At 41.1% G+C, this 16787-nt stretch overlaps 1 protein-coding gene across 2 annotated transcripts in view; it reads right to left on the bottom strand.

Annotated features, from left to right (window-relative positions):
* Positions 1 to 16291, bottom strand: part of RNF130 (ring finger protein 130) — a 79032-nt gene extending 62741 nt beyond the window's left edge. The window contains exon 1 of one of the 2 annotated variants that reach the window (XM_042455672.1): positions 15358 to 16291. In XM_042455672.1, coding sequence (XP_042311606.1) covers positions 15358 to 15598 — 241 coding nt within the window. In that variant the 5' untranslated portion in view covers positions 15599 to 16291. The remainder of the gene's footprint in view (positions 1 to 15357) is intronic. The other variant, XM_042455671.1, reaches the window with a different exon arrangement.
* Between the last annotated feature and the right edge of the window lie 496 nt (positions 16292 to 16787).

Genomic DNA, 16787 nt, shown 5'->3' with positions numbered 1-16787 from the left:
AGGAGATCAGTTAGAGGTTTGGCTACACTAGACTCAACTTCTCTTACTGGCATAATCTACCAACACCCACTTTTAAACAGGGCTATCATATCAACTCTTAACCTTCTCTTCTCCAAGCTAAAAGTACCCAGCTCCCTAAGTCTTTCCTCATAAGGCATGGTTTCCTGACTCTTCATCATTTTGGTCCTCCTCTGGACACGCTCCAAGGACAGGAAATAATTTAAAAAATGAATAAAAGCTAATAAGCCAAGCTATCCTATGATGGAGAAACAACTGCTTATTCAGAATGACATTATTCACCTGTCCCATACAGGTATACAGGAGACACTTGGTATCTGCTGGAGTTTGGTTCCAGAAGCCCCTGTGAATATCAAAATCTGAGGATGCTCAGGTCCTATTATATATAATGGCATAATAAAATGGTGTCCCTAATATAAAAGGCCAAATCAAAATTTGCTTTTTGCTTTTTTTAAAATTCAAACCATGGATGGTTGAATCCATGGATACATAATCCATGGATATAGAGGACCAACTGTGTTTCATTTAACAAAGTAGGTGTGTTCTTGGGCATTACCTTTTAAAGAGAAAAAAGGGAGAGCAGTTTCGGTAAACTTTTTATTCAAAATAAAAAAATGTGCTCATGTGAAAAGTCTAGTAGGTAACAAAAAATTTTTGAACCTTCTACAGTGAACTTGAAGGCTTCTTCCAAATTCACAATGGATTTTTCTTTCATCATCCTCCACCTTCCTTATGATTTTTTATTCTGGTGGCCAAACTTGTAGATCTTCACCATTTTTTTTAACATACTAGGTATAGCTGGTGAGGCAGGTTTATCTGCTCTCCTCTCCTTTCTGTTTTGCTGTTCACAGATGTTCAATAAAGGATTCTAGAGGCAGCTGCTATCTACCATGTTTGTTATTAGACAAGCACACATGGCTCCAGTAGGACTGAATAGAGCAGAATCCCATGCCATTCCAGCTGAAGTTTTAATGCGTTATTTCCTACAGCCATGCTTTTCAAACCTGACACAAAAAGTTTGTGTTTTTCCAGCCATCCTCTGCTATTTTCCCAATGTTAATATTGTAAAAAAAAAAAAAAAAAACAAACTGATAAAAAACAAACCTTCCAGCTAGACAATTTTGAATTTTGAGAGGTAAACAGGAAGGGGAATGGGCAGCCATAAAAATATTTTGTAAGAATGAGCTTTACTGATAGAAGCTTTGTTAACTGATGTATACGTGTATTTGTAATTTGTCTGCTACGAGGATAAATCTTTAAGTGACACCATTATGCGTTACTGGCTTTGAAAATTGAAGTATGTTTTTAATTTGCTTGTCACTCTCTGGACTGTAGCCATAGGAATAGGATGCTCAGATACCATCCTGGAACAAAAGCCAGGGTATCTGCTACTAAACCATTTGCTTCTCCCTTTCTTGCCAGCTGGATCTGAAACTGTTAAATGCTTAGGAAAATCTGAATACAAATTCAGACGTACAAGAAACCTACTGGCTAGTACAAGAAACCTACTGTCCGCTACACAGACTGAGCCTAAAATAAGAGATATGTAGGTCATCTGAGCAATCTAAAATGAGCTAAATTGTTTTTCAGCAAGGATCAGGAAACAAGAATCAATCAAGTTAACATTCCTATAGAATTTTCCAAACCTTACTGGAACTACGGGAGATTATTATACACCTCAAATGCCAGACATATCAATCAGCATTGCAAGGGACAGAGAGAACCATATCATCTAATTTGTCAATAGTTGTCCATTACCTTCTGTCATCCACAATCAGTTTATTCAGCATCCATTTGCAATGTATATTTTTCTCAAGATGAAATTCTCTCTCTCTCTCTCTGTCTCTCTCTCTCTCTCTCTCTATATATATATATATATGCTGGAAAGTGTCCATAACATAATGAAAAGCAATTTAAGAGTAATTTCAAGCTGATACAAATCATTTGTTAAAATATGAGATCTGATGCCATTTGAGCCATTTTACTATTGTACAAAAAGCTCAGTATATAAAATTTGAAAAAGCTGCCAAGTTCCATATATTGTATTATTTCAGGTTAGTTTCCAAGGACTAATAGATTCATATTTTATTTCTGCATCGTTGTGCATCCAGCTATCTCACAATATAGACTGAACTTCTCAAGTGGAACAATTTGGCCATGATTATACTATGTTGCCATTTCCAAAGTCTATCTGGCTCAGAATATGTAGAATTGCTTCTTATTCCTCTCTTACTGAAGGCTGGACATCAATATAGGTAAATTGCCTTTAGATTTAGAATTAATCTTCCTAAACTCATCCATCTGTCTAATCTAGCAATGCATGTCTTTCATATGAACTACAGTCGGCCCTTCTTATACACGGATTTTTTATACGCGGATTAAAGCATACACAGTTTGAAAATGTTAAAAAAAAGTATAAATTTCAAATATCAAACCTTGATTTTCCATTTTTTATGACACCGTTTTGCTATGTCATTATATTTAATGAAACTTGAGCATACATGGATTTTGTTATACACGAGGGATCATGGAACCAAACCCCAGCGTATAACAAGGGTCCACTGTAATACATTTCTCTCTGGTGTCTGCAATCAGTGCTTACAGTACAAATCTCCTCCTTCTGATGTTCTGAAAGTCAAAATGCATTGGATTATTTGGAGAAATCTATCCCAAAATTCAGGAATCTCTTCTTCGTATGATTGTAATAAAAATCCATCCTATTCCTTTAGTTAATAAGAGAACTACGTAAGTGTGTTTTTCGGGTAATTTATCTACTAGAATCAAACTATTCGGAGAAAAGAAAAATTAAAGAAAAATCAATTCCTTTGGACTCCTCTCTTGAAATTTAAGAAATGGATAAGTAATCTGCTAACAGAACAAGAAAGACTCTCCCTATGGCTAAGAGTTGCATTTTCATTTTGAAATATTTCAGTTGACACCCAGTTCCAAAACACAATAAAACTGAAAAATATGCACATCCAACAAATACAATACTTGCATTATAACACTGGAACACTTTGGTTAACAATTTAGTAGGCTCACCCATGAAACCCACTGATTGACTGTGGGCAGTTAACATTCTCTCAGCCTCAGGGGAAAACAATGACAAACCTCCTCTGAACAAATTTTGTCATGAAACCCTGTGATAGGGTTTCCTTAAGACTGCTGTAAATTGGAAATGACTTAAAGGCACACTACAACAACAAATGCAGTGCTAAGAAAATGTTGCTTACAGATGCACAGCTTGCTCAATTGGAAAACATGAATATGTGGAATATACAGATGGTAACACATAATAGAGATTCTGTACATGTATAGTCCATCTGGGAAGGGGATCAGTGGAGGGGGGAATTGCACATGTATTAACACAATAACCAAATGACATAAATTAACCACTCACTGAAATGGTTAGGCAAGGCAAACAATCATCTTCTTAAATTAACTCTACATACAGTAATTTAAAACATCTACCTTTAATCTGAATTGATGTAGATGAAACTTCGTATAGAAATTGTTAAACAAAGAAGACAGAGTACAGAAAACAACTTTTGATATAATGGATTCAATGTAAAAATTTCTTAAAATTTCAGTGCAGATCTGTCTTGGTCATATTTGGAAATGCCTAATTTCACTGTACAATAGGCACTTGGTATCTGCTGGGGTTTGGTTCCAAAAACCCCTGTGGATATAAAAATCCTTGGATGCTTGTTCCATGATGTAATAAAACGGCATCCCTTTATAAAATGACAAAATCAATGTTTGCTTTTAAAAAATTATTATTTAATATTTTCTATCTATGGGTGGTTGAATCCATGGATGCAGAATTCATGGATACAGAGGGCTGTCTGTAACTAACTTCCTTGTAATATAATAAGCTTTGACGTATTAGCTTATTGTGTTTTTTATCTAAAACCCCTCAGACAGTGGTTCCCAAACTTTTGTTCTCCAGATGTTTTGGACCTATACTTCCAGAAGCCCCAGCCAAATTGGCCAATAGCCAAGAATTCTGGGAGCTGAAGTCCAAAATACCTGGAAGACTAGTCATGCTAGTAGAGAAGGTTACTGTTAAGTGGAGTTAACCAAACCCAGTGTTCACCAATGCATCCAGGGAAAGAAATTAATGGGGTGCTTCTGGGTTCTGTTCTGGACTTGATGTCCATAGAATCATAGGGTTGGAAGAGACCACAAGGGCCATCCAGTCCAACCCTCTGCCATGCAGGAAATCTAAATCAAAGCATCCCCGACAGATGGCTATCCAGCCTCTGCTTAAAGACCTCCAAGGAAGGAGACTCACACACTCCGAGGGAGTGTGTTCCACTGTTAACAGCCCTTACTGTCAGGAAGTTCCTACTAATGTTGAGGTGGAATCTCTTTCCTGTAGCTTGCATCCATTGCCTCGGGTCCTAGTCTCTGCAGCAGCAGAAACAAGCTAGCTTCCTCTTCAATGTGATGTCCCTTCAAGTATTTAAACAGGGCTCATCATCACCTCTTAACCTTCTCCTCTCCAGGCTAACATACCAGCTCCCTAAGTCATTCCTCATAGGGCATGGTTTTGACTCCCACTTTTAGTCACCCTCCTTTGGAAACCACCTAGTTTCTCACATCCTTTTTAAATTGTGGTGCCCAGAAAACTGGATACAATATTCCAGGTGGGGCCTGACCTGAGCAGAACAGTGTCATTATTACTTCACTTGATCTAGACTACTTCTATTGATGCAGCCTAAAATCGCATTGGCCTTGTTAGCTGCGCATTGCACTGTTTGATTATGTTCAACTTGTGGTCTACTTGGACTCCCAGATCCCTTTCACATGTAGTCTCATTCAGCCAGGTTCCCATACCTATATCTGTTGCATTTCATTTTTCCGCCCAGTGCAGTACCTTACATTTCTCCATGTTGAAATTCATTTTGTTAGCTTTGGCCCAGCTTTCTAATCCATTAAGGTCATTTTGAGTTTTGATCCTGTCCTCTGGGGTATTAGCTACTCCTCCCAATTTGGGGTCATCTGCAAATTTGATGATATGCCCTCAATTCTGTCCTCCAAGTCACTGATAAGATGTTAAATGCACTGGGCCCAGGACAGAGCCGTGGGACCCCACTGGTCACTTCTCTCCAGGATGAAAAGGAGCCCATTGTTGAGCACCTTTGGGTTTGGCCAGTCAACCTTACAATTCATGTAACAGTTACATTGTCTAGCCCACATTTCACTAGCTTGTTTGCAAGAATGTCACGGGGAACCTGTCCAAGGCCTTACTGAAATAAGACATACTTATCCACAGCATTCCCTTCACTCACCAAGCTGGTATTTATCAAAGAAAGTGATCAGATTTGTCTGGCGTGACTTGTTTTCTCTGAAACCCATGTTGACTTTTTGTGTTATGGAACTGCCATGTAGATGTTCACAGCTTTCTGTTTAATGATCTGCTCCAGAATCTTCCTGGTATTGTGTCAGACTAACTGGACGATAATTGTTGGGATCCTCTTTTTTCCTTTTTGAAGAGTGGGGACACGTTTGCCCTCTCAGATGCTGGGATATCTCCTGTTTGCAGGAGTTTTCAAAGATTATTGCCAATGGCTCCGATATTACTTTGCCAGTTCTTTTAATACCCTTGGATGTAGTTCATCAGGTGTGAAGACTTATATTCATTTAGATTAAGCAGATATTCCTGTGCTATCTCTTTACTTATTCTGTGCTGATTTCCCCTGTTCTTCTCTGCTCCATTATCCTAGGTTGAGCACTCTTTTCCTTTTCTGAGAAGAATGAGGCAAAGAAGGTGTTGGTAATTTTGCCTTTTCTCGTTCCCCTGTTAGCATTTTGCCATCTCTCCACACAATGGCCCTACGTTTCCTTCTGCTTCCTTTTGCTGCAGACATACCCAAATAGCCTTTTTTGGTTCTTAACTCTCTTAATCTCCAGAATTAAGGAAAGCTACTACTTTTAAATGAAGAGGATGGAACACCTAGTATGTTTATCAAATGTGCCGATGACACCAATAACTGGGGGCGGTGTTAGCTAATACCCATTTCAGAATTTAAATGATCTTGACAAATCGGACAGCTGGGCCAAAACTAACAAAACGTAAAGTACTTATCTAGACAGAAAAACTGAAATGGACACAATGGCTTGAAAGTAGTACATATGAAGCAATACATAGGTCTAGTTATTTACTGTTGTGTTGTGCCTTCAACATTTTTTGTCTTATGGGTGACCCTAAGGCAATCTACCATGGGGTTTTCTTGTCAAGATTGTCAAGTGAACTAGACTGCATCAACAGAGTATGAGTCCAGATTAAGGAAAGTAGCAGAACAAAACGTCCAGTTCTGTTATTATTAACCAGTACTGACAAGTGGGAACAAGTGCAGAGGAGATCAAAAGGTCAGAAGCCAAGTTTATAAGAAATGCCTTAGGGAACTGAGGCCCAAAACACACTGTAGAAATAATCAGTTTGGGACTGCTTTAACTGCCCTGGTTCAGTGGTAGGGAATCCTAGGTACTGTAGTTTACTGTGGTGCAGAGCTCGCTGACACAGGTGGTTAAATCTGTCACAAAAACTACAGTTCCCAGGTCTTCTTAGATTGAGATTAGATGTGGCCCTTCTGCCCTTCCCCAACTCTAGATTCTATGCTTCTGGTTTTTGTTTCAATCTTATGGTAATTTTGAAACTTGATCCTTTCCTCCGGTTATTAGCTACCCCTCCTAATTTGGTATCATAGATCTAGAGTTGGAAGAGACCGCAAGGGCCATCAGTCACACCCCCTGCCATGCATCATTGTAAATAATCCATGTAATTATGAAGATGTTGACACCACCAGCCCAGGACAATACCTTGTAGTACCCCATCAATCACTTCTCTCCAGGATGAGAGCAACCATTTGTGGTACTCTTTTGAGTTCAGTTCATCATAAAACAAAGGGGCCATTCAGACTACCTTTTGTACCAAATTGTAACCCAGATTAAAGTGGGAAGTTCCCACACATCAGGATCAGGGTCTTGCACACCAGATGCAGGGCAAATCCCCCCTTAGAGCAGATTTTCCGAAAGTGGATTATTTCCAGTTTCTTTTGGAAAACTCGTTTCTTACCTGTTGTTGGCAAATGTGAACTTGGCCCTGGTCATGATCGGGTCAAGTTCAGGGGAGGGATTGGTTAAAGGGTGCGCAGTGGGAGGAACATGCCTCCCCTCTTGCACGGTCACTTTGCAAGTGGCATTTTTTAAAAATATTTTTGTGTGTGTCTGACAATATGTGAATGCTTTTGCTACATATGTGCATGTAAGGAGAGATGGCTTCTGGGGTGGCAATTGGAGGGAAAGTAAAGAAAGGGACGCAGAGATGGCATTCTGTGGTGGCCTCCCCTGCAAGAGACATTATTATTTTATTATTATTTTATTACTACAGATTATGCAAATGCTTTGGGCTGGAAGGGAGGTGAAGAGGCTGGCATTCGCGGGGGGGGGGGGAGGGAGGGAAGGGCTTTAAAGGTGGTATTGGTCTGGGGGGAAGGGAAGGGAAGAGGTTCCAAAGAGGAGGAATGCTGGGCTGGAAGGAAAAGAGAAACTAGAGGCTGCGACACACACACACACACACTTGGAGGTTTTTAAGTTTGACAAGTTGACAGAATATGCAAACACTGCCGCCAGTTTTTTTAAAAAAAAAACCGAGGGGGAAAAGCACCCATTTGGTTGGCCAATGGCTGTAGGATATGTCACCTTGGACAAAAGCAGAAGTGAATTTGATTGACAACAAAGGAGGCTCCATTTTAAAGCGGTACTGCAAACATGACCTTCAGAGGGGCAAATTGCATCGATCGAGGTAAGAGGTAGTGGGAAGTTCTTTCTGGGGAGATTCGGTACCCGATCAGCAAATCTGGACAGGATCTACCCAGGGCAAATGAGCGAATGGGAAAGGGGCCAAAGTAAAGGCACTGCTTGGCCCATATTTTGCCAGCCTGACTGCAACTATATCATGGGGGACTTGTCGAAAGCCTTACTGACATCAAGATATATTACATCCACAGAATTCCCCTGATTTACCGATCCTGTAACTTTATCAAGAAAGAGGTAATACTAGTCTGGCATGAATTATTTTTCAGAAACCAATGCTGGCTCTCAGTAATCACAGCATTTCTTTCTGACTGCTCACACTTACTTTTTAATTATCTGTTCTAAAACTCTGCTTGGCATTGATACCAACCTGACCAGCTGGTAGTTGCTCAGACCCCCTTTCTTCTCCTTTTTGAAGATGGAGACAACATTCACTGTCCTCCAGTATGCTGGACTTCTCCTGTTCTCCAAGAATTCTTAAAGATAATCAAAACTGGCTTTGGGATTACATTAACAAGTTCCTTTAATATCCTTGGATGCAATTCATCAGGTCCTGGAGGCCGGAATTCATTCGGAGTAGCTTTACTACCTCTTTACTTATTCGGGGATGAAGTTCCCTTACAGCATCATTTGTTCTATGCTCATTACACAACACACTGTTTGGTAGAAGAATGGGGCAAAAAAGTGTTTTGTAGTCCTGCCTCTTCTGTGTTACCTGTTAGCATTCCTCCATCCTCTCAAGGCAGTTTCCTTGTCCTTCCTCTTGCTCCAAACAGCAACCCCTCTCCAAAAAAATATATCCAGGCCATTTATGGTTTAAGCATAACCATAGCTGTTGGTTTAATCATTGTTTTTAGTGAAGAAAACTACGGTAGAACATTAACTTTACCACAAAGATTCTGGCACTCCAGTTGTCTAAAACAAGCCAGAAGAAGGAAAGGTACTTTTTTTTTCTTTTTAAAAAATAAATAAATAAACAAATAAATAGAGAACTTCTCAAAGACTGGTACTTTCTCCCATCTTTGACTAAATTCCTGCATTCTGTCTACTGAAGGTCAATGTGGTTCTGGGTTCTTAGACACCATTATGCACTAGTGCTTACATGTTGAGTTTTACATAACAACCAAAGTACTTCAGTCACACAAATCACAGAGTCTATGCACAAAGATATGTTCAATGCAACCCTAGATCTTCCTTAACATGACTGCATATGTGTATATAATGAATCACCATCATATACAGTGGGCCCTTGGTGAGGAGGGGTTTGGTTCCAAGATCCTCATGGATACCCAAAATCCATGGATGCTCAGGTCCCATTATATACAATAGTGCAGTAAATTTGTGCTCCTTATATAAAATGGCAAAATTAAAGTTTGGTATTGGATTTTAAAAAAAAAAACATTTTCAAGCTGTGGATGGTTGAAAATGTAAATATTCTTTTTTCTCTTTTAAATGCCTTTCTATATAGATTCATCTCTGTTAATATCCAAAAATATCAAAATTATCAAGCAACGTGACTGTCTCCTGCATTTTGGAAAGGCTAAAGAAAAATCTGTCCTCAAATCTCAGAACCAGGACACAATCTTCCAAAATGAAAAATTTGATTAGGCCTTTTATACAGTCGGAGATAAAATGTTATTTGGATGTGATTTATTCAATTGTAAGTCCCTGAAGAAATTTCATTTTCTTATATTCTATAATAGATTTGTAGCCTGCTTTTCAGGATTCAAATCTTCACAGAGCAAATGACAACATACTTTAAAAACAAATCTACAATCTAAACATTTTGTCTGCTATGCTTGACAAACCAAATATGTGATCACAGAATCACCAAACACTGTGTAACCTAATGCAACCAAAACGAAGACCATACCCATCAGCTACTTTAGGTACCTTCCAAACAATAAATATGTTTTTCTATCTCTAGCATGCACACTTATGAACCAACAGTGATCAAACATGATATTTTACACTTTGGCTAGCATCCTAGACATTTATGGGCACATTAAGGGCCCCCAAAACACGCATGCTGCTCGGTATGAAACAAATTTTAAGAACTGTACATGCTACCATCAAACTCCATAAGCAAAACCTCAATCTGGGCAATGGCAGTTAAAATAATAATAATAATAATAATAATTATAATAATAATAATAATAATAATAATAGGAGGATTTATTTATATGCTGCCCAATCACTGGGAATCCGGGTGGCTTACAACAGAGGGGATAATAGACGGTTCCTTGCCCTCAGGCTTACAATCTAAAAAGACACAACACAAAAGGAGAAGGGAATGTTGGGGGGGGGATCAGGTCCAGCAGTTCTTCTCTCCCTCTGAGGTCTGGACCAAGGCAGATGGACTTATAACTTACAAAAAACTTCTAACAATTCATTAATCTTTAGAATAACAAATGAACAACAAAAATATAGAAGCAGGAGGATTGTTAAAAAAAATTAAAAGCACAGTATACTAAAATTATTCCAAAGCACACAAAAATAAATAAGATTTTTTAAGAATTTCCTAAAAGCAAGAGAAGGGCATACACAGTTTATGGAAGAGAGCATTCCAAAAGATCCACAACCCACACAGTATAGACCTTGTCTTTACAATTAACTTCTGGAGTTTCAGGGCTCTTTCTAGTGAACTAGATTATTCATGGACCTTTTTGTAAAGAAAAGTCTTACTACAAGAAATAAATGACATTTGAAGAAAACATCCACTAATTCAACAGACAAGAAATGAACACCTACAACATATTACTAATCAAGATGAGAGTGCAGCAATCTGAAAGTCAGCATGAATTTGTCCACTGCAAACAAAGTTGTTAAAATACAGTAACTAAAATATTTTAGGAGTACACATGGAAATGGCACCACACATGGTATTTGAATGCTATTACTGATTAGAAATACTTTTAAAACTAGAGTGCAAACTTGTTTTATTCACAAAGTACTAGATTAGACAATTCAGTGCACCAGAACATCCATACATGAAGTTATAATCATTACAAATCCTAAATTCAGTTAATGCAATGTCTGTGGACAGGATTCAACATGACGACACAACTGTCAGCAGAACTGGAAGTAAAATAGTCTCTCATTCCCATCTGCAGACCTCCTTTCACCCCCAAAAACTACTGCAGTGTCTGGAAAACCATTCAAAATCAGTCTCCAAGCATCAAGGAGAAAGGGGAGGGGAAGAAAGGTTTGTGGTGCACCCTAGTGCAACACTGGCTTTCAGCCAGTACCAGTAACCTCAAAAACGTGGACCAGCTGTTATTTCCCATATGAATAAAAATGGGTATCACATTAAAATGAACTGATATCACACTGTCCTCAGTTACATTACTAAAGTATGCTTCTTTTCTCTCAGGGACGGGTCACACAGCCATTAAGCAAGCAGCAGCAGATCAAAATTTTGCAAGTGGCAGCTCAAAGCCTATGTCTAGAGGGCATCTTGCATTTACCATGCACAGAATCCAGACTGCACTGCATCACCACAAATGTCACCCTTTCAGCATCTACTAATGCTATAGAAATCTGAATCTTACATTTAACAGCAAATGTACACAAAACAGTGGCATGCAGGATAGCTGCATCCTTCCTCACTGTTAAAGAATTATCTGGCTAAGAAGAATTTAATCAGTTTGTTAGGTGTCCCTCTTCACCACTAGCTTACTGGAGTGCCTGATGTCAAAAGAACACTAGATGCAATTGTCAACATTAAGAAAAACATATTAAGGTTAATCAAGCATATCGCAAAATACTAAAAATTGGTCAAATGCAATAACATCTTAAAGATGTATCTTATGACATTTGATATTTCTGTTTCACTGTTATATGACCTACTAAAAATGAATCCAATACAAAATAAAATACTGTAACATCAAAATTACATTATGTGGCTCAACCAAAAAGAAAATATTTAAGTACATTACTGAACGAAGACAACATTGCCGTTAGAAAACTGCAGTGATTTGGAAGACTAAAATTTCATTATCCACCATACTGATCATCTGAAAGTAATGTAAAATCACTTACTGAATGTAAAAAGGTGTCTGAATTCAAAATAACAGCTACCTATGAATAATGGGCACAAGAATTGGCCTCAAAAGATTTATTTAAATAGGGACGTTTACTGGGAAAAGAGTTCACTTTTACAAAAACAAAAAACTTTTAGATTTTTTCTTGTTCTGTTCTAAAAAAATCCTCCCCTAAAAAAGGGGGGGAAAATCTCACTATAGTTAATAATGACCCCCCCTTTTTTTTGCTAATAGCAATGAGCACAAAAAAAAGCAGAGGAAAAACAAAAGGGGAAAAAAAGAGAAAAAAGCCAAAAGAAGGGAGGGGGGGGGTGGGGACAGACAAGTCTCAGACAAAACTGCACTAAAGCACTAGTTTACCTACTCTCCCCTTGAATTGTATTCCAATATTTAAAATATTTTTTTAGAAAATATTATCTTGACAGTAGCAATCATATTGTTATATTATTCACTTAGGCTTTAAATGGTTATGTTTGCATCCCAGAGATAAACAATTTCCTTTTTGACTTTAGAGCTAACTCTGAGATATTGTAGAAACTGATGCTATTATGTTCCAGAACTTGCTAAATATATGCAGATAGTCTTTACAGAAATGAAAACAAATCTTCATTACAGAAAACAAGTACCACTACTTTATTGCCTTTCAAAGCTCAAAATGTATGTAGGGCACACTGTGAGCTATCAGTGTGTGGAAATGGCACAGGTTTTTTTTTTTGGGGGGGGGAATCAGACTTGTTTGAGAGATTCACAGACAGCTATTATTAGATAGACTTGTAAAGAATTAAGCTTGAGTTGGGTTAAACTGCTTGTTCTAGAGTGAACTGCATAATGCAAATAATCAGGCTGAAAGCTAATATATCTAGTTTTGTTTGGAGAGCCAAATAGCATACACAGGCAGACCGCTTATCATCAGTCATATTGGGTTGGGCAATTTATGGCCTATTAGAGGCTACTGGACTGCAACTCCTATCAGTCCTAGCCAACAAAGCCAATGGTGAAGTTCTATAAGTTGCTCTTCCCTGAGTTATTTGGAGTGTTACTTCATGGGGGAATCCAACCATGTCCACCCACAGAATGTCAGCTGGTGGAATATATTTCCCTTCCCTGTAGCCTGTCTGATCCTGAGGAGTGGGTGCCCTTGGAGCAACTAGCGGACACTGGATGCCACTTTTTTGGCAGAATCTTATTGATGCACTACACTGGCATTTGCACTTTCGTCAGAGTTGCACAGTCCTTGCTCTTCCTGCCTCCACCACCTCTGCTGTGGATTCTGGCCTCAGGCTGCTAGGACCTTGCCTCCATTATCCAAACTCTGAAGGCTGGAGAAAGATGCCGCAGATGCCAGTTAAACTAATACAGGGCCTACTCCACATATTATCCAAATTTTCTCTCAACTGCCTTAACTCATGTTTCTCTGTGTATCAGATGTTAAGTGCTAGCTATTAACTGTCACATCCCAAATGACCTAGGCCCACTGTACCTTAGGAATATGAGCTTCTCCAATACCTGATAACTTCCATCACACCTCTTATTTCATGGAAAACAGTGTAAGATTCCTGAGCAGCATTTTCTCTGTGACAGTGCCACAACTCTGGAATGTTCTCCTTCACCAGATGAAAGGTTCATTATTCCACACAGTAACTTGAAACTAATTGTTTTTATATCATATAATAATACATGATTTTGGATGCCAGGTCTGGAGATGTTCAGATGTTATGAAAGCTTGAAGTATTTAAAATAAAATTGTTTCTAACAAATCTCGAAGGTTGAGAGGAACTGCTGGACCTCTTACCCTTTCCCGTCACCACCCCCTTCTCCTTCTGTGTCATGTCTTTTTAGATCGTAAGCCTGAGGGCAGGGAACTGTCTAACTAAAAAGATTGCATGTACAGCACTGTGTAAATTTACAGTGCTTCATAAATAAAGGTTAATAATAACAATAATAATAATAATAATTGGATGTACTTAATACTGGTGACAATATTCAGAAACTGAAACTGTATGTTGACTGCAATTACCGTAATATTATGCTGCCTCTACTAAACACAGGTATCATCTTTTGTAGTAATGAAACTGTCCTTATGATTTTTTGCTGTTGTGTGCCTTCAAATCATTTCCAACTTATGGCGACACCTTGATGGGGTTTTCTTGGCATGATTTGTTCAGGCAGGTTTCCCCTTGCCATCCTCTGAGGCTGAGAGAATGTGACTTGTGGGTTTTCATGCATGAATGGGGATTTAATCCCTGGTGTCCAGAGTTACAGTCCAAACCCAAACCTCTACACCTGGCTCTTTGGCCTTTATGATACATTTCTGTTACAACCTTGGAACAGTCAAATGAGTACCACCTAGAGTAGCCTTATCCAGCTTCTTCAAAAGTTAGAGATGTTCAGAATATGCATCTATTAAAATGCCTCTATAGTACATTTACTGACCTTGCTTTTGCACATTTTGTCTCAGTTTATATTCAAGGATGTTAAATATCTGTTTATCTATCTCTTCACTGTGTCTTTATTGGGCACATATGACAATCTAAAGATATTATACAAATATGAAATGCAACAAGCTACTTAAACATTCTGAACGCTCCAGACGATTTCAACTTATGCCTATAACCACAACGAGGATGGGACACGTGGAAACTGGATAAGCATGGCATCCCAGTATTTGAGGAAGCGATACTACCCAGATCAAGTTAACCATTTGTTATATGACCACTGCACACACTGCAAACTCTTGCAAGTGACTCAAAAGAGAAGTCCCCTTCTCCCAAGTCTTTTCCATTCCTGGGATCTGTAGTGACGATCTGAAACACCAAACTGATATAAACTGATACAGTACTTAATTTGAGTCAACTGTCTGTGGTGCCTACTAACAAGTATTAAGTAAACAATTCTATGATTCTATGAAAATGGAACTTAATATTCAGCAACCGCCGCCTTTCTGGTAAAGGAAAGCCAGTACTGGACTGGATGTGAGGGGCTAAATTAAACATTCCCTTCAATGGCTTTGAATGCTCACAAAGTATTATTTCGTCCAAGATATATTAGCAACCCAAGCTTTGCCTCTGGAGGCAATCTTCCCAGCCCTGGGATAAGAAGTACTCTCCAATGGGCTGGAGAGGTGTTCCCAACCCTTGACACATTGGGCCTCTCTCCCCAAAAGATGCCAAGGGTGAAACAACCACTTAAATAAAAGGTGGAGCTGAAGGCTTCCAGAGTTTTTTGTGGGTCTTGTGGGCTGTTTTGTGGCCGTGTTCTGGAAGAGCTTCTTCTGAAGTTTCACCAGCGTCTGAGGCTGGCATGGAGGAGGAGGAGGAGGAGGAGGAGAGTGGGATAGATCTTATACATTGTGTGACCCTGCATATATATATATATATATACACACACACACACCCCACTCTCCTCCCTGCGACCTCCCACTCCCAGAATGCCCGGGACCCATCCAGGGCCCCCACTCACTCACTCACTCACTCACCGCCGTTGATGGGGAGCGGGGCCAGGAGGAGGCCCGTGACGGCCTTCTTGGGGGAGTCCTGGCCGTAGCGCCCGCGGATAAGGAAGGCGGCGCGGTCGGGGCCGAGGGCGGTGACGTTGAGGAGGGCCGTGTAGTAGGCCTGGCTGGCGCTGTCGGGGCTGCTGGCGGCCAGGAGGGCGTAGCAGTGGAGGGCCACCAGGACGGGCGCCGAGGAGGGCAGCAGGGCCCACCGGGGGGCCATCCTTCGGACTCGGGCGGAGGAACAGCAAGCGTCTCCGAAGCACAAATCCCCTGCCGGTCAAAGGCCAGCGCCTCCCGCGGGCATGCTTCCCGTCTAGGCCCGCGTCAGAGCCGGGTGGCGGTGGCCCCGCGGAGAGGCGAAGGGGGCTCCGCGGCCTCCCTCATCCTCGCAGGAAGGAAGGGCCAAGGGCAAGGGCAAGCTTCCCGGGTCCAACAACACTGGGAGCCAAACAGGCGCCGACGCGGGACTTAGTAGTTATTCATTCTTAGTAAGAGCAAAGGGCCAGCAGGAGCAGGAGCAGGAGCAGGAGGGGGTCCGTATCCCGAAGCTGGCTCTCTCAGGAGGGGCTCCAATGTCCCGGCCGGGGCCTGCTCCTCTGGCGGGTCCTTCCCCGCTAAAGGCGAAGGCGGCGTCGGCTTTATTCCTGCGGAAGCGGGAGGGAGGCTCCAGGGCAGCCCCTCCTTCAGCCCCAGGAGGGCGGCGGCAGCGGCGGAGGCAGGCGCCCCATGGAGGCTGCTCCGGGAGACGCCGGCTGTGCTGCGTCCTTCCGCTCTCCCGCAAAGGCTCCAGACGCACAGAGAGAGAGAGAGAGAGCGAGAGCGGCCCCACGCAGCCTCCGTCGCCTCCTCCCTCCCTCCCTCCTTCCGGAGTCTTATTATGGCGGAACCAACAACGGCTACCTGCCGCCGGCTAGGTCCACCTCGCGCACGCACTGCGCAGGCGCACTGCGCCAAGCCAACGGTCGCTCGCTCACTCGCGCGCCCCCCGCCTCGAGGAAGAGGTGGGCGGGGCCTTGTAGGAAAAGCCACGCCCACTCTGGAGGGGCGGGGGCGGAGCGGAGGGAGAACTCCTCCTCCTCTTCTTCTTCTTCTTCTTTGCGAAGGCGTGGCTCCTTGGAAATGGCTCCTCTTCTCCCTAGAACACTCCGAGGTCGCATCCGCACAGCACAAATAACCCGCTTTGATACCGCTTTAGCTGCCTTGCCTCAATATACTATGGAATTCTGAAATCTGTAGCTTAAAACTGAGAAGTTTAGGCTTCTCTCTGAGGCTGCATCCGCACTGGATAAATAACCCGGTTTGGCTCAAGGCTGTGGAATTCTGGGAGTTGGAGTTTGTTCTGGGCCCAGAGCGGAGCAAATGGAGGACGTAGAAGAAAAATGTAGGGCATTACAAAATGAAAGTCATCC

This window comes from Sceloporus undulatus, chromosome 2 (genome assembly GCF_019175285.1).
Source record: "Sceloporus undulatus isolate JIND9_A2432 ecotype Alabama chromosome 2, SceUnd_v1.1, whole genome shotgun sequence".
NCBI classification, from domain to species: domain Eukaryota; kingdom Metazoa; phylum Chordata; class Lepidosauria; order Squamata; family Phrynosomatidae; genus Sceloporus; species Sceloporus undulatus.
The sequence above is the reverse complement of the archived record's forward strand: the minus strand, read 5'-3'. Positions and strand labels throughout refer to the sequence as shown.